At 41.1% G+C, this 24,353-nt stretch overlaps 1 protein-coding gene and 1 long non-coding RNA gene across 7 annotated transcripts in view; one reads left to right on the forward strand and one right to left on the reverse strand.

Annotated features, from left to right (window-relative positions):
• Window positions 1-2,087: 2,087 nt before the first annotated feature.
• Window positions 2,088-24,353, forward strand: part of LOC138358683 (uncharacterized) — a 274,115-nt gene continuing 251,849 nt past the window's right edge. The window contains exons 1-6 of one of the 6 annotated variants that reach the window (XR_011225546.1): window positions 2,149-2,538; window positions 5,481-5,643; window positions 7,144-7,307; window positions 8,559-8,657; window positions 13,594-13,808; window positions 20,704-20,793. Coding sequence is in view for 2 of the 6 variants with exons in the window: in XM_069316834.1 (XP_069172935.1) it covers window positions 7,271-7,307 (37 nt within the window). In the remaining 4 variants the exon portion in view is untranslated. Of the gene's footprint in view, window positions 2,539-5,480; window positions 5,644-7,143; window positions 7,308-8,558; window positions 8,658-13,593; window positions 13,809-20,703; window positions 20,794-24,353 lie in introns of those variants that run through there. The other 5 variants (XR_011225545.1, XR_011225548.1, XR_011225549.1 and 2 more) reach the window with 5 other exon arrangements.
• Window positions 20,628-23,403, reverse strand: LOC138358685 (uncharacterized). Its single transcript, XR_011225551.1, has 4 exons — window positions 23,249-23,403; window positions 21,970-22,190; window positions 21,315-21,378; window positions 20,628-20,762 (listed from the first exon to the last, which is right to left on the reverse strand). It is a non-coding gene; the product is annotated as an uncharacterized lncRNA (long non-coding RNA).

The raw sequence follows: 24,353 nt of genomic DNA on the forward strand, positions 1-24,353 counted from the left end.
CTGTGCAAAGCATGACGGGGGTACAAAGACAGCCGCTTGCAAAGGGGAGGTGGGTGGGCTTTGCGAGGGCAGCGGCGGGGGCAGGCGGAGTGAGGGCAGAGCCCCTCTGTGCGCCCGTATTTATACGGCCCCAGACTGCCCGCGCAACGCCGCGGGACGCGCTGCGCAAATGTTTCTTTCTCCCCCATCAGAAATATCCCCGCTTGCGATCAAGCAGTGACCATTATATCATCTTGTGGGCGGTAGTGGAAAAGGTTACAGAGGCACATAAACATGTCATAGCTCTTTATACTCTTGCTTTCTGGCTTTTGTGTGTCAGTGACTGCTCTTCTGTCTTCCCTAATTTCCTAAAATATTGCGGCTTTGACAGAAGAGATTGGAATGCCCATATCCCACTCAACTTCAGGCTTATCACATTCAGTTTTAGCTGCCTTGTTTGTGTCATCATGCTGGACAACACCTATATGAGAAGGTATCCATACAAATGAGACTTTGAAACTCCTACTGTTTGCAATAATAATGTTGTTTATAATGGAAGTTACAACTACAACCTTTTGAAGATCAATGCTAATTTTATCTAGATAATGTAATAAACGAAAGTTTTCTATGTCAACAGAAAGGCAGAAATATAAGCTACACTTTAAATACTTGTCATAAATATAACTGAAGTGAAAGCGAAGATATATGCATTTGATACTGTACAGTTTTCTGACCAGGGGGAGAAAGATACTGGCAGTATGGGGCGTTAAAGTTTATTGAAGATTAAATTCTGCAGAACATGTAATATATAAAGTTCAAATATATAAAGTTTATATTAAACACGGTTTATATTATAGACTTATAACAAAGTTGATATTATATTAAACTTAATATTGAACATGTAAATATATAAAGTTTCAAATATAAATTAAGTAAATATATAACGTTTATATTAAAATATATAAAGTAAATATATAAAGTAAGAATTAACAGTAACAATTCCAAGTCCGAGGACTAGATTTAACTTAAAAGGTACACCCATAGTAAGTATGAGACCTTAGCCTATAGTGACATGGAAACTAATTCTGCAGAAACCTAAAGGTTAACTGGTACTAGAATTAAGGCCGAGTGCAAATGTGTAGTAATTATATAACACTAGGATATAACAGGCAGGACACAAAGAATAACTAATAAGTGAGAGACCACATAACACGTAATGTACCCGGCCAAGAGGCCGTAAAAGACCTAATGGATAAGGAGAAGGGGGTGTGACTACAAGTAGGGCTTACTAGCACCTAGACTGGGCAAAGTATTAGCTGCGGACAGCGGGACACTTGGGGACCGGCGCTGCACGCCCCTTCCCACATGCAGTGAGGAGACAATCGGGACAACTGTGCAAAGCATGACGGGGGTACAAAAGCAGCCGCTTGCAAAGGGGGGGAGGGTGGGGTTTTGCGAGGGCAGCGGCGAGGGCAGGCGGAGTGAGGCAGAGCCCCATTGTGCGCCCGTATTTATACGGCCCCAAACTGCCCGCGCAACGCTGCGGGACGCGCAATTGTTTCTTTCTCCCCCGCCAGAAACATTCCCGCTTGCGAAGCAGTGACCATTTCTTGATGGCTAATTGCTCTAAGAGTGTGAAGCCCTTCACACCAGCCTATAAATTGTGTAATTTATTTCCATATATGCTAATTAACCTTAAAATCTATATGTCAGAAGGAAGGAAGATGTAGACGTTAATGTGACAACATTTCAAGAAATATCTCTCTCTTTAAAGTTAAATAATATAATCCTATCGCCGGTGTCGGGACACATGAAAGCTACTTAGGTATCAGTGGCCAGCCAGGTGGAGATCACAGGCTGTACAATACTGATAAATTATGTAATTCACAGAGATACGTTGATAATAATAATAATAATAATAATAATAATAATAATAATAATAATCTTTATTTAGGTAAGGTACATACATAAAGAGATTTACAAAGTTTGTTGGCTTTATAGATAGAGCTAGTACATACAATGCCTAAAGCCACTATTACGCAAAGCGTTTCGGGCAGGTTAATTGATAAATATTAATGTTTTATATTTTATTAAAAATACAGATATATACTTTGTTTCATACGTTAAATGTAACAATATTTCAGTATATATTATATAAGCATAGTATATATAATTCAGTATATACAATATATAATAAGAGTGTCAGACCACGGAGGAAGAATTGAAACAGGAATTTCCTTTAGTACTTTCTTATATTAATACATCTTCAGAGCGAACCATTCCTTCTGAAGATGTATTAATATACGAAAGTACTTAGAGCATTCTATTGTGGTTTTAATATTGAACAATTATACATATACGAAACAGACAAATCTGGTGTCCGAAATAGTAAAAATATTAGTGTGCGATGTGATCAATGTAAGGGGGATATTGGGTGTGCCTCGTATCCCCTACAACAACAACAACAAGTTCGAGAGCGATGAGGCCGCCACCTACTAGCTTCACGATGTCGTCGAATCTAAATCAACAATATACTACCGCCGCTACTTTCTCGGAAACGTAAGTACCTGCCGCTGTACTTCTCTCACCCTGCCTAGCCTGGCCTGGCCTGACCTGGCCTAGCCAGACCTGACCAGACCAGACTTGACCAGACCAGACCTGGCCTGACCTGGCCTAGCCAGACCTGACCAGACCTGACCTGGCCTAGCCTTACCTAGCCTAGTCTGACCTGGTCTAGTCTGACCTGACCTGGCCTAGCCTTACCCAACACTAATCACCACACGTGACAGCCCAAACAAATCGCAAATAAGTACACGTAACAAGTCATATGCCCGGACACTTTCACCTTGGGGACTGAGTGGTAACTATTGTATAGAAGAGCCGGCTCCCTGAGAGTGGTAAGAGGGCGTGATAAGAGGCTAACGTGTGGTCTTGAAGTCGATAAAGCAGACAATTTTCAAAAGGAAGGGCAGCATAACGAGCAGACAGGAATGGACAGACAGTCGGTTATCCCATAATGTGTAATACGCCCCGCACAGCATGAGTGGAGTGGGGGGGGGGGGTTGTAGCAGGGCACAGTATGGTGATGGTGCGGGTGAAGTACACACCCACTGAATTCCTGCCATCAATAATTGTTTTCATAACCATTAGAACAATGGCATCCCTCCAGCCACCATCCTTCCACTGACCCCCTCCTCTGGTCCTCCACCTCAGACAATAACCCCCCACACCCCCTCTCCCTTCCAGACATCAGCATGTCAAAATCAGTACCATAATGTGTTTAAACTATTTAAACTAAGTCATTGTGTATCTCAAGGTATCTTAATTCATTTGAAAGTGTACATGTGCATTCGTTTATATACTCGCCTAATTGTGCTTGCTGGGGTTGAGCTCTGGCTCTTTAGTTCCACCTCTCAACTGTCAATCAACAGGTGTACAGGTTTCTGAGCCTATTGGGCTCTATCATATCTACACTTGAACCTGTGTATGGAGTCAGCCTCCACCACATCACTTACTAATGCATTCCATTAGATATAATCATATATGATTACACATAATCATAATCATTCTATACACATAATCATATATGTGTACGTCAACTTATACATACATGCGTATATATACCTCATATTAAAATACTGATAAACGAATGACCATGAACAAATTAATTTATAATTGTAGCATTATATATAATTTTAATAGACTAATTACGTGTTTATACATTTGAATGGTCCAGACAGGTGGCCAGCCTTGGACATATACACTTCTGGTAGGCACAATGACCTCATGTTAGACCCTTGATAGATTATGTGAGAGAGAGAGAGAGCTGGGGCAGGGAGGTGCGTGCCCCAGAGAGATAATCCATGCCCATGCCCCGCCTCGAGGTCAGTTCTCGAGTCACACCAAGAATAACAATCGAGCAAGTTGTCCTGACCAGGATGTGGCATATTAGGGAGGGTTGAGGAATAGGAAGCCTGTCTGATAGGGCTCTTGGCAAGCAGCTCTCCCTCAGTCTACCCATCTATATGGAAGAAATGTATTTAGGCCCTCCTCCTCCCCCCTGCCTATTCTCTCTCCCCCACCTTTCTTCCTTCATTTCCTCCCTCCTTCCCTCCCCCTCACTGGTGAGAGAGTAGGAGTGTAAGAGTAGTTAGAGAACTCGTAGTTCTCACGCTCGTGAAATTGTCTGCGACCCTGGAGGAGTAGAGCGGAGGGGGGGGGTGAAAGTAGGTGACGATGGAGGAGTAGAGGGGAGCATTATATGCAGTGAACGTAGGTGTCTATGGAAGAGTACATCATAGAGGAGGGTGAAAGGAAGGTGACGATGGAGGAGGAGAAGGGAGGGGGTATGAAGGTAGGTGATGATGGAGGAGTAGAGGGGAGGAGGGGGGGCAAAGGTAGGTGTCTATGGAAGAGTACATCATAGAGGGGGGTGAAGGTAGGTGGCGATGGAGTAGAGCAAAAGAGGTGGGGGTTGAAAGTAATCCTGAGTTTAATTTTTTAGTTATATATAGTGACACCTCGGCTTACGAATGAATATTTATTAACTTTTCGGGTTACGAGCCTAATTTCTTCGAAAAATTTGAATCGGGTTACAAACTTTGCCTCGGGAAATGAGTTTGTTGATATGCGTATGGGCTGACCTAGCGCGTGGTGGCATAGTGATCGCACCTCAGTTTACCAGTGTCTCCTGCCTAGTAACTATCGCGCCTGAATTCTTTGTAAAGCATTACATTTGTTTTGGGATTTTTGGCTATTTGAACATAAAATTTGTTATGATATATCTTGCCATGAGTCCCAAGAAAGCCAGTGGTAAGGTTCAAGCCAAGAAAACACATGTGAGAATGACCATAGAGGAAAAAGAAGAGAGCATTCATAAACATCAAAATGGTGCACAGGTTGTTGAACTAGCTAGGCAGTACAACAAATCTATGTCAACAATATGCACTGTACTTGCTAAGAAAAAGGACATTATGAGCATTAAAGTGGCAAAAGGCATATCAACAATCCCGAAACAAAGAACACAAACACTTGAGGATGTTAAAAAGTTTTTATTAATTTGGATACACAACAAGGAGTTAGCAGGTGATAGCATTTCAGAGGCCATCATTTGTGAGAAACCAAGGCATTTGCATGAAGACCTTTTAAAGAAAACCCCTGGAACGAGGGGGAAAAGATGAATCAAGTTTGAAAATGTGAAAAGTTTGTGTGACAATAGAGCCTCGTGGAAAACTTTTGCTGTGGTCATTACCTGGTGGAATGCACCCAGGATGGAGTATTAGGGCTATACATCTTTTAAATCATAAAAGTAATAAACATTTCCCATCAACCTTACAAACCATATTAACCTATTTTCATGTATTTCCCCCATGTGCATTTTAACAAAGTTGCTAAATTGCCTTTATCATTCTGTAAAATTTCAATTACAGTACTGTATGTATAATTTTGTTAGTATAAATGGACTGAATATTCTGAAATTGCTATTAATTTTACAATTTCAGATTCAAAGGTGGTCTGGACACCCAATTTGGTCAGACAGGTGAAGAGAGCATTTAGGATAGTTCGAAGAGATGAAGATGGTCCCAATTGTGTTCGAAGAGGCAAACGCCCCCCTTTGCTCCTGACATTATGTTCAACCATTGACCTCTGCACACCTAACACAAGGTAGGTTGAAAACTCCTCCTTCATGTCATTGGTACATTGGCCAGAAACTCAGGGCTCATGTAGGAATATCCCTAAAAAAAAAAAAAGTGGCCCCAACAATGCATCCTCCAAGTCTGGAGGATGAGCAGGAGCATTGTCGAGAAGCAGGACCTTGAGTGTCAAACTTTTCTCTTGCAGATATTTTTTGATGGCAGGGCAAACCACTCCACATCACAGTTTTTCTGCACGTTATATATTTTTTAAAACTCTTGAATTTTCGGAATGATACACGAGCAAGAGTTTAATTTTCAAATCTCCACACAGCACAAGAGTTAGCCTATCCTGACACAAGTTAGCCCAAGTTAGCTTGTGTCCGGACAGTGACGTCTCCTCTTGGGTAATGTATGTCCTCTTCGGCAATTTTTTCCAGAATAGCTATGTCTCCTCACAATTAAACACTTGTTGTGGAATGTATCCATCAATACAGCACAGTGTATCTACAAAATTTTAATTTTTTACTTATATATAGTGTCACCTCGGTTTACGAATGAATATTTATGAACTTTTCGGGTTACGAGCCTAATTTCTTCGAAAAATTTGAATCGGGTTACAAACTTTGCCTCGGGAAATGAGTTTGTTGATATGCGTATGGGCTGACCTAGCGCGTGGTGGCATGGTGATCGCACCTCAGTTTACCAGTGTCTCCTGCCTAGTAACTATCACGCCTGAATTCTTTATAAAGCATTACATTTGTTTTGGGATTTTTGGTTATTTGAACATAAAATTTGTTATTATATATCTTGCCATGAGTCCCAAGAAAGCCAGTGGTAAGGTTCAAGCCAAGAAAACACATGTGAGAATGACCATAGAGGAAAAACAAGAGAGCATTCATAAACGTCAAAACGGTGCACAGGTTGTTGAACTAGCTAGGCAGTACAACAAATCTATGTCAACAATATGCACTATACTTGCTAAGAAAAAGGACATTATGAGCGTTAAAGTGGCAAAAGGCATATCAACAATCCCGAAACAAAGAACACAAACACTTGAGGATGTTGAAAAGTTTTTATTAATTTGGATATACAACAAAGAGTTAGCAGGTGATAGCATTTCAGAGGCCATCATTTGAGAGAAACCAAGGCATTTGCATGAAGACCTTTTAAAGAAAACCCCTGGAACGAGGGGGGGGGGGAAATATGAATCAAGTTTGAAAATGTGAAAAGTTTGTGTGACAATAGAGCCTCGTGGAAAACTTTTGCTGTGGTCATTACCTGGTGGAATGCACCCAGGATGGAGTATTAGGGCTATACATCTTTTAAATCATAAAAGTAATAAACATTTCCCATCAACCTTACAAACCATATTAACCTATTTTCATGTATTTCCCCCATGTGCATTTTAACAAAGTTACTAAATTGCCTTTATCATTCTGTAAAATTTCAATTACAGTATACTGTATATAATTTTGTTAGTATAAATGGACTGAATATTCTGAAATCACTATTAATTTTACAATTTCAGATTCAAAGGTGGTCTGGACACCCAATTTGGTCAGACAGGTGAAGAGAGCATTTAGGATAGTTCGAAGAGATGAAGATGGTCGCAATTGTGTTCGAAGAGGCAAACGCCCCCCTTTGCTCCTGACATTATGTTCAGCCTATTGACCCCTGCACACCTAACACAAGGTAGGTTGAAAACTCCTCCTTCATGTCATTGGTTCATTAGCCAGAAACTTAGGGCCCATGCAGGAATATCCCTAAAAAAAAAAAAGTGGCCCCAACAATGCATCCTCCAAGTCTGGAGGATGAGCAGGAGCATTGTCGAGAAGCAGGCCCTTTAGTGTCAAACTTTTCTCTTGCAGATATTTTTTGATTGCAGGGCAAACCACTCTACATCACAGTTTTTCTGCACGTTATATATTTTTTAAAACTCTTGGATTTTCGGAATGATACACGAGCAAGGGTTTAATTTTCAAATCGCCACACAGCACAAGAGTTAGCCTATCCTGACACAAGTTAGCCCAAGTTAGCTTGTGTCCGGGCAGTGACGTCTGCTCTTGGGTAATGTATGTCCTCTTCGGCAATTTTTTCCAGAATAGCCATGTCTCCTCACAAATAAACACTTGTTGTGGAATATATCCATCAATACAGTATCTACAAAATCTTTAAAATCACGAACAAATCTTTCAGCCCCTACTTTGTCTGAGCTGGCACCCTCACCATGCCTCACCTCACAACACTATGAATACCACGTCTTTTTTCAAAATTTCTCAAACCATCCCCTACTCACCTTAAACTCTTTCGTATCTGCAAAACTCGTTCTAGGGGTTTTCTTTATAAGATCTTGCATGAAGATTTCATTGTTGACCAAACCACACACTGGAAATTGAATAGACGACGACATTTCGATCCGTCCTGGACCATTATAAAGTCGATTGTGATGAGATGAGGGAAGCAAGAGCATTAAGTAGGCAAGAGAGAGAGGTGAGGAGATGGCAAGTATGTACGTATGTACATGAATAAAACATGTACATACTTATACATAACGTGTGTAAATAGTGTAATAAACACAATAACAGTATTTTGGGAGGAGGAATGTTGGCGAGTAATGTGTTGGAGGAGGGAGGGAGGACTGGCAGGGTGTGGCAGCTCACTCATGTTTTTTGGGCTCACCATACCAACATAGTGGATCGTTATGGTGATTACATATGTAGATGGGTATATACAATGTGTGTATATAGTGTAATAACAGCAAAAACACTGTTTGATTGTAGAATATGTCGCATATATGAGGCCCATAATTTTGAGCATAGCGATGTTCTATACTTTGAATTATATAAATTCCACAAATTACACACTTTTAAATAATATTACAGCAAAAAAAAAGAAGAAATGAATGAGAAACTTCAAAATAATTGCGCAACATTTTATTCGCAGCAACTGCCGTTGCACGGGGTGGCGGGGCCGACAGACCCCCATCGCTCCAACGCTCAGCGCCCATAATTTGCTCAACTTCCCAGCTCCATCGCAGCTAAAGTAAGTCACATACAATATTTTTTGTTTAGTTTCCCCGTGATCAGACTCTGCATTTTAACAATATAAGAAGAGAAAACATTTTTTTGGAAAGAATTTATTTCTTGTGCACCAGGATGTTATTTGGAGACAGAGCAGTTCAGTGGTTAACTACTAAATTTTTGTTTCTCCCACACACGCACCCCGCTAGGAAGCAGCCTGTAACAGCTAACTCCCAGATACCTATTTACTGTTAGGTAACAGGGGTCATCCCCTTTTGTATAAAGAATCTGCTAAAGCTTTTAGGGCTAATCTTTGACACTCGTTTGTCTTTGTCACCCCATATTTTTTACGTCCGAGTTGAATGCTCTAAGGCCCTTAACTAACTTTAGGTCATGTCCCATACTTCTTGGGGAGCTAATCGACACTGCTCCTCTCTTTACATTCCTCTCTCGTTCTGTCTAAACTCGATTATGGCCCTGTTTACTCGTCTACTTCTCCTTCTACCCTTCACCATCTGGACACACTGCATCATACTGGGTTACGGCTCAGCTCTGGTACCTTTCCTTCGACACCTACCCTAAGCCTGTATGTTGAAACTGGCGTCCTGTTTCTACAGGATCGCCATGATCGCTACTGTCTTCTCCACCTTGCACGGTCCTTACAGCACCCTCACTCTTGCTTATGTCATGCCTTGACCTTTACCCATCCTGTGGTTCCTGTTCCCCTTCACCACCTATCTCTTTTTGTACGGTTGTCTCTCTTACAAAATGCTCTTTCAGTTTGTGTTAACAATATTTCCCCTCGTGTCATTCCGTCTTTGCCCCTATGGAGGGGTCCCGTTCCTAAATTCTGTAAGCCTTGACCCACATGACTAAAACTTTTACCCCTCCTACAGTTCTAAATCACCTTTTCCTTGAACACTTTTCTTCACACTTCCACTCTATTTCCGTCTTCACCAATGGGTCTTAAGTCTGCAGACGGTGTAGGCTACTCTGTTGTTTTTCCTGACTGCACCTTTGTGTCTCCTGCCTCCGGAGACTAGCATCTTCATGGCAGAACTTTATGCTATTCTCTATGCTCTTCATCAACTCTTTTCTCGCTGTCAATCCTCCTCTGTGTTTGTAGTTGACACTTGCAGTGCCCTCATGGCTCTAGAATCCTTTAATCCAGTCCATCCTTTGGTAGTTGAAATTCAACATTGGGATCCTTCCTTCATGAGGGTGGAGCACACTAACAGTTGGGTCCGTTGGTCACACATCCAAACGCGACGACAGCCTGTTGACTCAATGGAGGGGAGTAGATGTCTGTCGTCACGTTTGGATGTGTGACCAACGGACCCAACTGTTAGTGTGCTCCACCCTCATGAAGGAAGAGGACCTCGAGGCATGGTCGACATTCTTGAAAGTTATGGAAGATAACAGCTTTGAGATTTTGGAATCTTTTTTTGGAATCTTCCATCTTTGGAATCTACGTTCCAAATCTCTGGCTGTTTCAGCATATGTGCTCCTTTGTGTCTTTACCATTTCTCTGAACCGCTTCCGGTAAGCTTTAGGTGTCAGTAGAAATGACCTTAATATGCTGTTTTTCACAGTCCAGTAATTTTTACTATCTTCAAGAGAGAGCTGGGTATAGGCCTCTCTCGCTGCCCCAGTCAATCTTATTTGCACCAATTGGGCCCAATCCTCCTCTGGCCACTGCTTTAGTGTAGCAACTTTTTCAAAATGCTCAAAACAAGACTCAGACTCTTCTGGACAAAATTGCGGAACCTCCTTTTCACGTGCCTTGTCATCATATGCTGCAGGCATAGGTGTGCTCTCCGAGTGTACCTCTCGCTCTCGCCTCTGAGCAGCCACAAATTTATTTGCTTCGATTTCCATTTGCTTCGTTTTCTCCTTTTCTAATTCTACACTCGTTTTTTGCTCACTTTCAAGTCTCACTTTCTCCAATTTCAGTTTCTCTAACTGAAACTGTCTCTCTTCCCTCTTAATTTGAGCTTCCAGTTTCAAACGTTCCAATTCATATTCTAAACTTCCACTCCTACGAGACGAATTAGAAGACACTTCCTCATTATCTTGTTCCCCACTTTCCTTTGCACTCACATCTAATCCTACCACTCCGACGTCTTCGCGTCGAGACCTTACTTTATTTCCAAGTTCTTGTCTCATATAGACCACTTTAGTCGAAACTAATTCTATCTCATAGTGTTCGGCGATTTGCTTCAGCTGTTCTTTCGTACAGCTCTCCAAAATCAATGGGTCCTCTTTTGTTATAAATTCTTGGACACGATCCATGATGAAAACTTTGCCTGGCTGGACACCTAGATGACTAGCAATGGGTGCTGCAAGTGTACACAGTGTTTCTTGCTCAAAACAATCCCGGACAGGCCTCCATATGTTGGGATCGAACTGTTGACAACCCAACACATTTAATTTAGGTTTATTCTGAAATGCTTATCCTAATGCTTCGTTGTACTACAACGGGATACATGAATCTGAACAGGTGTCAGCCTCAGCCGGACCTGTTGTCAGGTGCGACACACTTTGTGCTGAGGTCTGACAAAGGACAAGAAAATAAGATGGTATAAAACTTCATCATGGATATATTGTGATATATCTCTAATCACCTTATATACAATATTTTATATGTATAAATATAGGTGTGCATTGTACACAAGTACAGTTAAATATATATATAGAGAGAGAGAGATACTACAACCAAGCTACGGTCGTCTCTTGTCCGATTGATCTTCCCACTTATAAATCATCTACTTTCCTGCAATTTGTATCGCTATCAGGAAAATCAGCGCGTTACCTCCACGCCGACCTCTAAATCTCAAAGCTGTTATCTTCCATAACTTTCAAGAACGTCGACCATGCCTCGAGGTCCTCTTCCTTCGTGAGGGTGGAGCACAATAACAGTTGGGTCCGTTGGTCACACATCCAAACGCGACGACAGCCTGTTGACTCAATGGAGCGGAGTAGACGTCTGTCTCTCCACATGCTCCGGCCAGCACACGTTACCTCGCCCAGTGGTTCTGATTGGCTAACAGAAATTCCCGCCACCGGACGAGCCATACCGTGCTGATAGTTAACGACCTCCATGGTTGTTTACCTCGTTCTTCCTGTAATAATGAACGTATGACTTAAATAATCGTGCCTTTATGGGATGAAATAACACGATACGATATATCGTAACACTGTTTCTTATCTCCAGTAGATTTAAGACAGTGGAATTTCGCTGGATTCCCACCCATATTGGTGTGTTCTTAAATGAGCGTGCGGACACTGCCGCTAAGGAAGCTATCCGCACCTGTCCCATCTCCCGTAAAGGTATTCCTTATTATGACTTTTACCCAGTTATTCATTTCCCCATTCTTGCCCGTTGTCAGGGTTGTTGGTCTTCTGTTACTGGTAACAAATTGCGTGCTCTTAAGAGTAGTGTGTTCCCGTGGCCTTCCTCCTACCACCGTAACTGGTGGTGGGAAACGGCTCTGGCGAGGTTGTATATTGGTCATACACGTTTAACTCACGGGCACTTAACACTTAGGTGCGCACGGCACTTGCTGAAAATAAAGCGGGTTGTGCGCGCGGCGTTCTGGGCGCTCAAGCGTAAACACAAAAAAGTGTATAATCTTTTCACGCTCCTAACATCAATTCTTGAGCTACGTTTTTCATTTTGGTATCAATGCGTTGGCAATAAAATTCTCTACAAGATCATATGCATAAAATGTCGCCCAAGCATTTGGTATCCCACCACGAAGTAAATAAACACGAAGATGACTCGCCGTGACACCCAAACAGGAAGTAAATGTTCATACTCTTTCGTTTGTTGCCAGCTTCACAGTCATCCTACAGCGCTCATTTTGATATCACTAAACTCGCAATAAAATTCCCCACCCAGACATATGCCTATCAATGTCTAATTATGGTATCGGGTGACCCGCACGAGTGTGGGAACTGGGCGAAGCGTTACCCGTGATTTCAGCAGCGACGACACTGGTGTGATGCAGCGCTTTGAATGTTTATACTTATTTCACTGTCCTGACATTATTTCTGGAGCTACGTATTTCATTTTTATAGCAATGTGTTCGCAATAGAAAGTTCTATAAGAACATGGGTAGAGTTGGCCAACAGAGCGTCAAATAAATTTGCGGCGAATAAAATCTTACGCGTGTTTGTACCCATGAGCGTCAAAAGTTTTTACTTTGCTCATGTTTTTCAAGTTTATACTTGTTTCACACCATTTTTTTCTTTTGTATAGTGTTCGGAATAAAATTCCCTACACAGACATATGCATATCAAATACAATTCCTTGGAATTCACAGCTGTAGAGATGATGGAAAACACACAACCGGAACCCGCTCTTGACACTCCAACTCACACCCGCAACACCCACAAAAAAAGTTTCTCTTGTTTCGTGTATACTTACTTTAGTTTTCGTGCTACAGTTCTCATTTAGGTATCAAAATATTCCTAAGAAAATAGACTACAATACTGAAACAATCTAAGACAATTATGTGTACTTACCAAAGCAAAGACGATTGTAGTAAAATAAGTTGAGCATTTTATATCCACTCCACCTCCTTCAGGTACTGATTCCTGAAGTTGCTCAACAGATGTTCCTAGGTGGAGTGAAGCTGGTGCGGGTGGTTATTTCTTGTCCACCCAATACACCCTTTTCCTGTGATAAGTGGTGTAACAAGGTATGATGCAAAGTGGAACATCGCATGTCCTGCACGCTATACCAGTTTCGTTCCCGATACCCGACTTTGCACACACTTCACACCTGCGACATTTGGGGATTTTTACCAGCTCATGTTTCTATTTATAGTTCAGGCGAGTCTCTGCTATAACAACACGTCGCTGTTGTCTCTGGGTTGGCAATAAACTACTGTCTGAATCGTCGCTCTCACTATTGTTTTCAAACACTAATGTGGAATATGAATTATCTTCATCAGATTCAGCTTCAGCACTAGGTGTAGACGTGAAGAGAGGGCGCCTCACACCCGATGGGCCAGGTGTTGACGGGTCAGCAGCAGGATACACAGGACCAGTGTCATCATTTATGTCTGGAGCATGAACTAGATGTGGAGATGGTGTAGTTGTTGCAGGCCACTCTGCCTTGTCAAATTTCAATAAAGACCAAATAGCAACATCATGGAACTGGAGCAGAGTTAGTTTCCTTCGATCATCTGTGTTGGCCTTGTACAATGCATAAGTGTTTTGCAATGCCATTTGCAAGAAATAAAATGTTATTTTCTTGGTCCACTTGTGACATTTCCTGGCGAAATGGTAATACTTTACCATTTGATCAAAGTGGTCAACACCCTTCATGAACTTATTGTAGTCAACAATTGCCTGTGGTTTGTTCACCACAACCTGCTGTAGTCTTACTGTTCCATCTGCTCTGCGAACTCGTTTTCTTTTCTGAACTTTCTTTGTGTCTGCATTGGTAATTGGTTGCATTGGTTGGTAATCATAGAGACAACTCGCTTGTCGCCCGCAACTCGCCCCCTCCTCCTCCTCCTCAGTTTGGCTTTCAGTCTCATCCTCTGTTGAGTCATCCCCAAGGGGTCTACGGCCCCCAATTTCAAATTCTTCTTCTACATCCTCACCTTCTGCATCACTTCGTTCATTTTCAGCTTGATCAAAGGCATCCAAGACATTGGGAATCTTGGTGGGAGTGAGCCTCATACCAGCAAACCTCCTATAGATGGCGGTAATCCTGTCTTTTCCACTTGATTCTGAGGCTCCTGTAGCCGAAACACCGCTTGGGCCTGGTGCTGGATCCATTATTGATGAATTTAGTGGGTTATAAACACACACAAACGGGTAATAATCCTTGAAAACGTGCAAGTTTGGCGGCCGAGGGGAGAGAGATCCGATCACGTGACGGATCACTGGGTCACGGCCTGTCACGTGACCCAGTAGGCCGACGTGACTTGCGGCCTACTCGAGAGAACGGGAATTTCATGGCACGGAGTTTGAAGCAAACCCCAAGTAAATCGGATTTAAACTGGATTTTTTACAAATATTTTAAACCGCACCGTAAATTTACGTCGTGATCCAACAAGCGGTTAGGGAAAACGCCCGTAATTCCAAGTCGAAAATCCAGAAAAGTGTTAATGGAGCGCTGCCCTGCTTCTTATTGTCCAAACCGTTGTCTCTACATGTCCTGACTTCCAGGACTTACGTGTCTTGCTTCCCGACCATCCCTCACTGTCAATTGTCCCTCGATAAAATTCTTGGTAAATTCAATACCTTTGATATTGTTCGCCGTATGCGTTTTTGTTCTTGTATTGGCGACGTTAGTGATATTTAGCGCACTATGATTATCCCACACATTTGATGGTTTGATAATTACTGTACTGTACAGTACTTTGGTTTGGAGTGTATCAAATAAAGTTGTTTCATGTATTCAAATGTGTGAGAAAATCCACTGGGGCTGTGAGATGAAGCGAACCTGTAACAAAAGCATTGCCAGTTGCATACTCTACCACCACTGATGGTAAAAGTCTTACAACTGGATATCTTGTGTGACGGGTTATGGTATCACAGCTATACTGAACCAAGATGGTATGGCTCTCCCTCACATAAATGAAAGAAATGCTGCTATTGGCCTTGCAGTGTGTAAGTTGCAGGTGGAAACAAATGAAAATTATCAAATAAATAATTAAACAATTTACTGAAATAGTAATGAACAAAAATAACACATGACAATACTTGACTATCATGTAATGCAAAGGTGAACAAGTTAGTATGACCTTAAATGCAAAAAATAAACTATAAGCAATGAATAAAAGTATGAAGATATACTGGTGTTCTGAAGACAGCTACCATACCACCATGGCATCAGTCACACGATGTTGGCTGGAAGTGGACGACGGGTTAGAGACACCAAGGTGATCCTAGAGCACTAAGGGAGAGATTGCCTCTCCAGGGAGGCAACTGCTTGTTTGTGGGGACAAACTGCCAGTTAGCAGTGGCGCCCGGCTTGCCTCTGAGTCGTACCAGGCCGTGCCAGGCCCTGGGGGGTATGGAGAGGTGGCAGGACTGATGACTCTTCTGGGCTGGTGTAGATGTATACTTCCAGTGCAGAGGCATTGAAGGTGAAGGGAAAAGGCAGTTCCACTGCTATGCAGGGGATTCACGTGAAACTTGTGAAGCCACAGAAAGTCTGGAGGCCCTACTGAAGCCAGTCCAAGTATTAAATAAGACCCCTGAAGTACGCCGGTGAAGGGTAAAGTGAAGGGTGAAGCAAGACCGTATGCCCCAACTTCAGGCACACACAGAAAATCACGTTTTGGTCCCGCCTCTCAACTGTGTATTTGAAGTTGGGGCGTATGGTGTTGAACTGCTTCAGCCTTCACCTGAGTGCTTGTAGGTCTTACGTAAGACGTTGACTCAAGGAGGGGCCTCAAAACTTGCTGTGATTTATGGGGAAATCCGGTTGTAAGACTTTTACAAAGTCAGTAATATACTGTGGTAGAGTATGCAGCTGCCAGTGCCTTGGGCAAGGGTTTACGTCGCCTCACAGCTCCAGTGGATTTTCTGCTTGGTGTATATCAGGTTGTGATTTTGTGTGTGTACCGTATTGTTATGATCGCCGTCTGATAAGTCCTTTCTGGCCTCAAGAGTCATTTTTACCCACCTAGAAAGATTGCAGATGGCCAAAGCAGTTATTTAAGTTAAGAAGGGACAAGTCTTAAACAGAATTTTGCATAATATTTGACTGTAAAGGGGTAAATTGAGGTAGATTGAAAAACAAAATGGTGAACCGGGCAGGCGGTACTCACAATTAGGCGAGTACACTCGGGAACTTTTAAAGTGCAACCAAACATGCTTTAGGCTCTCACAACAAGAGGTGAGTGGTGGTGGCTCAGGTGCTCAGCCAATCAGAGCACCTAAGGAGGGAGGGCAGGAGTGAGAGGGGGGTGGTATGTGGAAGTTTGATGACAGTTGTGTGTAGTTTGTTCATCTTCATTGTAAGTTTCATGGCTTGGTGTGCATTTCCCTAGTAAATTTAATTAGGGAAAAATTCAGGTGTTTGATTTTTTAAATCAACTTTTTAAATGTTGAGTTGTTAAAGCCTCAAAGTGCATGGAGTTGGTTTGGGAGTATGGCATCCTCATGCTGTTGCGTGCTCGCGTGAGGTAGCAAAGGCGATGTAAAGTTGTGGGGTGTACATGCTTGTGACGTCCTCTCTCGGGATGGCTGGTGTTAGACCTGTGTGTTTGTCGGTTGTTGAAAAGCCGTCATCCTTTGCTGTTGTGGTATTGATTTTACATTGTTCATCTTGTAATTAATACTGTAGTGCGATATCTAGGGCTACCATTTGTAGGTTTAAAATGTCTAATACAAACAGTTGTCCAATGAGTTTTAATAGGAAATATCATCCACCAAGCACCATTGTACAATTATATTAATTGATAGTATATGGATTGTGCAGAACTGCTTAGAATGATCTTTAACACTTGGCTATATTGGTCATGTCAAATACCTGCACGGTGAATGCTCAAAGACCCTTTCTTTATTCAGTGTTGTCACATACCTCATGGGGGTATGGATAGGCAAACACTCATTCGGTTAAACTTGCCTTGTAGTACTTTCAGAGCTCAGTAATTTGGAATCTGGTTAGCACTTTCCAAATAAATTGACCTTTAAAGTGAATTCCTATTTAGGTTTAAAACATTATACCGAATGAGGAACTCGGATTATATAGCCGAACACCAGAAATGTTGTTATTCAATTTGGTTGCCTAAAGCACATTCAAGGACTACACATTGCATGGCATTCCAGGATTCCTCTATACCTTGCCTTATGCTGTAAACATTGCCACAACCCTGTGTTTTATTGATTTAAATGGCCACAGGGAGGCATACAACACTGCAGATTATGATGTCATTAGTTATCCACTGTGCTGACAAGTGGGCTGACTGATGTTCGTTGACACCTGTATCGTGCTTCAATTTAATTGCCAGGAGATCACCCTCTCACTAGACTCGTCTGTAGGAAGTACAGTATAGTATCTCAAATTACCTTGGATCATAAATAGCATAAGACTTGGGGGTAGGAGAGGGTTGCAGTGTTTGTCATGGCTCTCAGTTGTTCCTGGTATTAGGCAATTTAGTTCTGGAATCATTTTTGTTGGCCAATGTTAAACTTTTTCGAAAGTAGATGTTTTTCTGAAAGGGAAGGGGGGGGGGGGAACCTCTATGCTTGGATACAGTTATCTAAGTGAATACTTAGATTTATACAGTAGAATAACTACCTTCTTTTCCTTAGTCAAAAAGGTTGCTTGTTTATTTCTAGGAACTTGTATTTTCTTTTATTTTTAACTGCAGCAACTTTCAGTGAATGATAGATTCTTACTGAAAGGACCTTTACTTCATTGTTGTTGCTTTATGGTCATCTCATTGTGTACAGGGATTCCGCGAAGCTTTTGGGGTTAGTCTTTGACACTCGTTTGTCTTGGTCAGCCCATATCTCTTGCCTCCGAGTTGAATGCTCTAAGGCCCTTAACCTCCTTAAGGTTTTGTCCCATACTTCTTGGGGAGCGGATAGGCGCACGCTCCTCTATTTGCACTCCTCTCTCGTCCTGTCTAAACTCGATTATGGTTGCCCTGCATACTCTTCTGCTTCTCCTTCTACTCTTCGCCATCTTGATGCTTTGCACCATACTGGGTTGCGTCTCGGCTCTGGTGGCTTTCGTTCGACTCCCGCCCTTAGTTTGTATGTTGACACTGGCTTTCTCTCTCTTCAGGACTACCGTGATCGCTACTGTCTTCGCTATCTTGCGCGGTCCTTCCAACATCCTTCCTCTCGCCTCTGTCGTGCATTGACTTTTCCTCCTCCTGTGGTTCCTGTTCCTCTTCATTGTCTCCCACTTTCTGTCCAGTTATCTCGCTTACAGGATTCTCTTTCTGTTCATATTTCTAATGTTTCTCCTCGTATTGTTCCTTCATTACCTCCGTGGAGAGTCCCCCTTCCCAAGTTTTCTACGTCCTTGACTTGTATTACTAAAGCCTTTACCCCTCCTACAATTCTGAAAAGCCTCTTCCTTGAGCACTTTTCTTCGCACTCCCACTCTATTTCCATCTTCCCTGATGGGTCTAAATCTGCGGATGGTGTGGGCTACTCTGTTGTTTTTCCTGACCGTACTTACATGTGTCGCCTCCCTTCGGAGGCTAGCGTCTTTACGGCAGAACTTTATGCTATTCTCTATGCTCTTCGTCTCTTGCTTTCTCATTCCTCCTTTGTGGTTGTAGTTGATTCTCGTAGTGCCCTCATGGCTCTAGGGTCCTTTAATCCTGTCCATCCGGTGGTCATTGAGATTCAACATTGGCTGTTTGTTATTTCTAGTAAATTTAAATCAGTAGAGTTTTGCTGGGTTCCCAGCCATATTGGTGTTTCAATGAGCGTGCGGATGCTGCCGCTAAGGAAGCTATCCGTTCTTGTCCCATCTCCCGTAAAGGTATTCCTTATTCCGACTTTTATCCTGTTATTCATTCTTCCCCGTTGGCAGGGTTGTTGGTCCTCTGTGGTTGGTAAGAAGCTGCGTACTCTCAAACTTAGTGTCCCCCCGTGGCCTTCCTCCTACCACCGTAGGAACACTGCTTTGGCACGGCTGTGGGTTGGTCATACCCGCTTAACCCATGGTCACTTAATGGAGCGCCGCCCTGCTCCTTATTGTCCCTCTTACAGTTGTGCATATCCTTGTTGAATGTCCTGACTTCCAGGACGAGCGTGTGTCTTGCTTTCCGACCGTCCCTCGATAGAATTCTAGGTGAATCGGATACTTTTGATATCGTTCGCCTTATGCGTTTTTGTTCTCGTATTGGCATTCTTGGTGATATTTAGCGCCCTCTGATTATTTCGCACTTTGATGGTGCTACATGGCCTTCCCGGTTTGGTGCCTTCTTTTGGTAATTACCTTCCCTTCATTGTTGTTTCATTTTAATGTGGTAGTTGTGATATGGATTGTTCTGGCTCACGTGCAAGGTCTTGGATTTTTTTCTGTTTTATATTAAGAAATTGCCAGTCTTGTTACTATTTGTAGAGTTAGAGATCTGCATTAAGGCCTCAATATTATATTCTTTATTTTTTTATAACATGTTATCGGCAATTTTTTGTGGTTATTAATCTAAATATTAGTCAGTGATGTATATGACAAGGGTTAAGACCCCTTGTGGTACGACAGCATTTTTCCCAGTCATTTCTTTAACAAATGAAAGGGTCCTCGTAACCATTCTTTTGTCCTTTCTACAATGTACCTGTTTGTTGCTTCTTGGTCTTTCATTTGGTACTTTGGCTATTAAAACAATGGCCTTTGGTAATGTTGCAATTACCATTTATAAAAGAAATGAGCAGGTTCATTAGGCAGGGTTTGTTTTTAGCAAACAGTTTTACAAAAAAAATTCCATTCCTTCAGGACCTTGCAGATGTTAGGTCAAACTAATTGACAGTAATCTGTTTTGCCCTTTCAAACAATGATGGTTTTAATCTAGATAAAATATTTCAGAATATCTGAAGAGTTTGGTAACTTAAATTTAATCAAAGCTCTTAAATGATTTGTCTGCCAAAGACTTTGTGAAAACCATGTTGTATCAATGCTTCAATGTCACTTTTCTAATGTTTAAAGATCATTGTTAAATTTACTAGTTAATTTAATCATAATTTGTACAAAGCTTGTGTTGCATAGCTTTAAATTTACTTTCAAGTATGAAAACTAAAAGTGGAAGAAACTTCAGTCAATATTTAATATTTCAGACTAATTTGCAATATTTGTTAGTTTATGTAAATTTAATAGGTAGTCCACTTTAACATCTTTTCAATGCATTTTGCTTGCACCTATGTAATAAGTTACAGATAGGTGTAAATTTTACTAAGTATTTATTTTCAAAGTAAAAAAAATTTCAGATGTTTAAACATTGCATCAATAGTAGTAAACAATAATTTCCAGCATAATTTCAGGATAAGGTATATAAAGTAGTTTCATTAAAATTGTTTTATTTAATAAGTTTTACATATAGTATTTATAATACATCTAATATTTATTACTGTTTCAGGTTGTGGGACAGATGCTCCTAGATGAACAAAAGGCCAGGACAACTCCAGAGACAATCACCTGTAAAAGAAAAATAAACATTAAACAGGGACACTACTTTTATTATCACCAATGCCTAATAATAAGCCCAAAAAATCCTAACAGCCTATCTTTCAAGATAGGCTCAGCAAGGCCTATCCCTTACTCAGATTGTGGTGCAGAGCTTGTTCCCTGAATGGGTGCATTACATCCACCACTTTAGTGCCATCAACACATTGTACATATGCTTTACTGTACAATGCATGCCAGGCACTAAAGTTTTAGATGCATCCACCCATTCAGCAAACAAGCCCTGTGCAAATTAACAATGTAACCATTGTTAAGGGTCCCTAAACCTATGCAAATCTAGTCCATCTATTAGATGGGTAGTAGAGCAAAGCTCTGAAAAAGCCAAGCCAGGGAAATCTGCAGGACTGCCTGGTCCCCTTTTATGAAATGGGGTAGGATCAGTACAAACTGCATCATCCCCTGTGGGTTGTAACAGTAGGACATGGTTACACACCTATAAATGGACTAGATAAGAGAATTAAGATTAGGTCATTGATATAGCTAAAACATCAAATTCAAACTCACCCACTGTAGATTTCCTTTTGCAGAGTAAAGGAGCCCCACTCCAAGCCAGTCCATGCATAATCACCTGAAAAATATTTCAACAAATTAATCAGATTTAAAGCCAATCTTGCTTTACTTTACAAATTCAGATGGAAAAAATTTCTTTTAAGGAATTTACCTTTCCTACATATTCTAGTAGCAGTAAAGATCTAATTTAGCAATATAAATATATATGGCATTAATTTGCCAAGTTTCAGTAAATGTCATTTGAGAAACTATCCACAACTGCACTTCAATGGCAATTTACATTTATCTTTAGCCAATGCTATATTGTTTTAAGTTATTACTATTTTTTTACTTATGCAAATCTATTCAGATTAACTTCCAACTGACAGAGGGACTTCTGGACTTTCCAAACCACATTCTGGAAAACTATATAAATTTAAAACTAAGCTAAAGTAAACATTGAATATTTTTTTTTTTACTTTCAAGGGAAAAATACCATCACTTAGAACAAAACTTTTCCTGCCATTATCTTTATTCGACTCTTGATTACCCTTAACAGTGTTATACATTTATAGATTAAAGCTTATTTAACAAACATTTAATGCTTCCTCCCAACTGTTCAGTGTCAAAAGGGAGGGGGGGGGGGGTGTCCATTTACTGTACCACTTACATTTTAGTGTGGGCTTCATCCACTATTCTGATGTTAGCTGGAACATTTGTGCCAGCTGCTGGTTTGAAAGGGAGGCATACCATGTGCCAATTCAGGAAGCTTTCCACGTTCCTCACTGCATGTCAGCTCAGGACCTCACTACCATGTTGGGAGGCAGTTGAAGACTAACCAATCAACATCCCAGGCTGGAGAGCAGTGCCACCTCGGGGACAATTTACCACCTGCAAAAAATTTAATATACTCTTAATCTACACCATCTATCTCATCTTTACCTAGCCCCCAAACCTTTCATTTGTCAGCATTAAACTGCATCTGGTAATCTTAACCATTTCAAAACTATATAGGGCATCGGTATTTTTTATTTGCCAATTCTGCAACTATTGCAGTCTAAACCATAATCGAGGTCCAAGGAGAGCTTTTAGGCACTACTTACAACACTTCTCCCAACTTAACCCCATTTATACTAATTTCATTTGGTATAGCCATGACCTAATCAACTTCAGTCAGCATTCCCAATGATCCGAGCCCCTATCAATTTTGCGCCACTATCAAAATCTCTGCTGAAGTCAAGGTACACAAAATCACAAACCTTATCACCATTTCCTCAACTATGCAACCTAATTCATGAACATTTAGTAATAAAACTATGCGATTCATGTATCTAGTCATATTTCTCAAAAAGCGTAGAGAAATGGCACTTGCAATGTTAGATTCTAGTAACTTTCCTCAATACACTAAGCTAATTTGGTCACTAACTTAAGCGTTAAAGTTAACTCAAACTTTTTCTTTAAAACTTGCTATATAAGGAACTTTCCACGACCGGCCTTTACCCGCCATAATTAAATAGGGTAAAAACGGTATATTAAATGCAGTAAAACTACGGTAAATTCAATATGATAAACTTGCATTCTTTAAGCATGGGCTGCATAGTAAGTGAACTAAACAATGTTAAGCACCCTGGCAAACCACTTCGTTCTATTCAATTTATTTATTTAATCACTTTGTCCGGCTAGAATTTTTAGATTAGATTAAAGGAACACCCTCCCTGGTAACGGCTGAACTAGTTAACCAAATACAAATATTTAGGTAAAATACTTTTATAAAACCCGTCTACTTCCCCCACCAGTAGACTTGTTCAGCTAAAGGCATAATGTAATGTTCCACTTTAGTAAATAAAGACTTAAAAAAAACACTACCCCATCTGTGTAGTTACCGGTTACCTGACATTCTACGCTTAAAATAACCCATCTATTCCCCATAATTGTTCGATATAACTTACCTCTCACCCGCTGGTCGAGTACACAGCAGTATATATCCTCCTCCATCACTCACCGCGTGGATACTATTTCACTCTGGCCGCAAATTGCCTCAAATCACCTACGTTGTCCATAAACATATATAGAAGAGCAACTGACCGTAACACCCGTATATCACATAACGTGGGAACATTAGTAGTACTGCTGTCAAAACATAGATGGCGCCAGGACAAACGGTAATTCCTATGGACTCGCCTAGTTATGCGTAGGGAATTGAGCTTCAGCTGTTTGGTCCCGCCCCTCAGCTGTATTCACCTAGTTGTACTCACCTAATTTGTGCTTGCAGGGGTTGAGCTTTGGTTCTTTGGTCCCGACTCCCAACCGTCAATCAACAGGTGTACAGGTTCCTGAGCCTATTGGGCTCTATCACATCTACATTTGAAATTGTGTATGGAGTCAGCCTCCACCACATCACTGCTTAATACATTCCATTTGTTAACTACTCTGACACTGACAAAATTCTTTCTAATATCTCTGTGGCTCATTTGGGTACTAAGTTCCCCTTGTTCGTGTTCCACCCGTGTTAAAGAGCTGTCTTTGTAACTATCAAAATGCATATATCTTTGCTTTCACTTCAGTTATATTTATGACAATGAATTTAAAATTTGCCTATATTTCTGCTTCTCTGATGACATTAAAAACTTTCGTTTATTACAGTATCTACATAAAATTAACATGTATCTTCATTAGGTTGTAGTTCTCATCAATAGGGAGAGCGTCGGTAAAAAAAAAAAAATTGTTTAAATATAAATATCTTTCCTCTCTCAATAATATGCCCGAAACGCTATGCGTACTAGTGGCTTTAGGTATTGTATGTACTAGCTCTATCTATAAACCCAATATTATGTGTGTAAATCGACTATTTATGTACTTTCCTGAATAAAATGAACTTTACTAATATCTAATCTCTGACTAAAACGTAAGAACGACTTTATCTATGCCTTTTTGATAACATATACAATTATAAGCTTTATTAGTGAATCTCTATTAATTAAACAATATATCAGAGAGTGTGTAAGGTTCGGTGTTCCATGTGCGAAGAGACATGGGAGATTTTACAGTAAATGT

Source organism: Procambarus clarkii, chromosome 85 (genome assembly GCF_040958095.1).
Source record: "Procambarus clarkii isolate CNS0578487 chromosome 85, FALCON_Pclarkii_2.0, whole genome shotgun sequence".
In the NCBI taxonomy this organism is placed as follows: domain Eukaryota; kingdom Metazoa; phylum Arthropoda; class Malacostraca; order Decapoda; family Cambaridae; genus Procambarus; species Procambarus clarkii.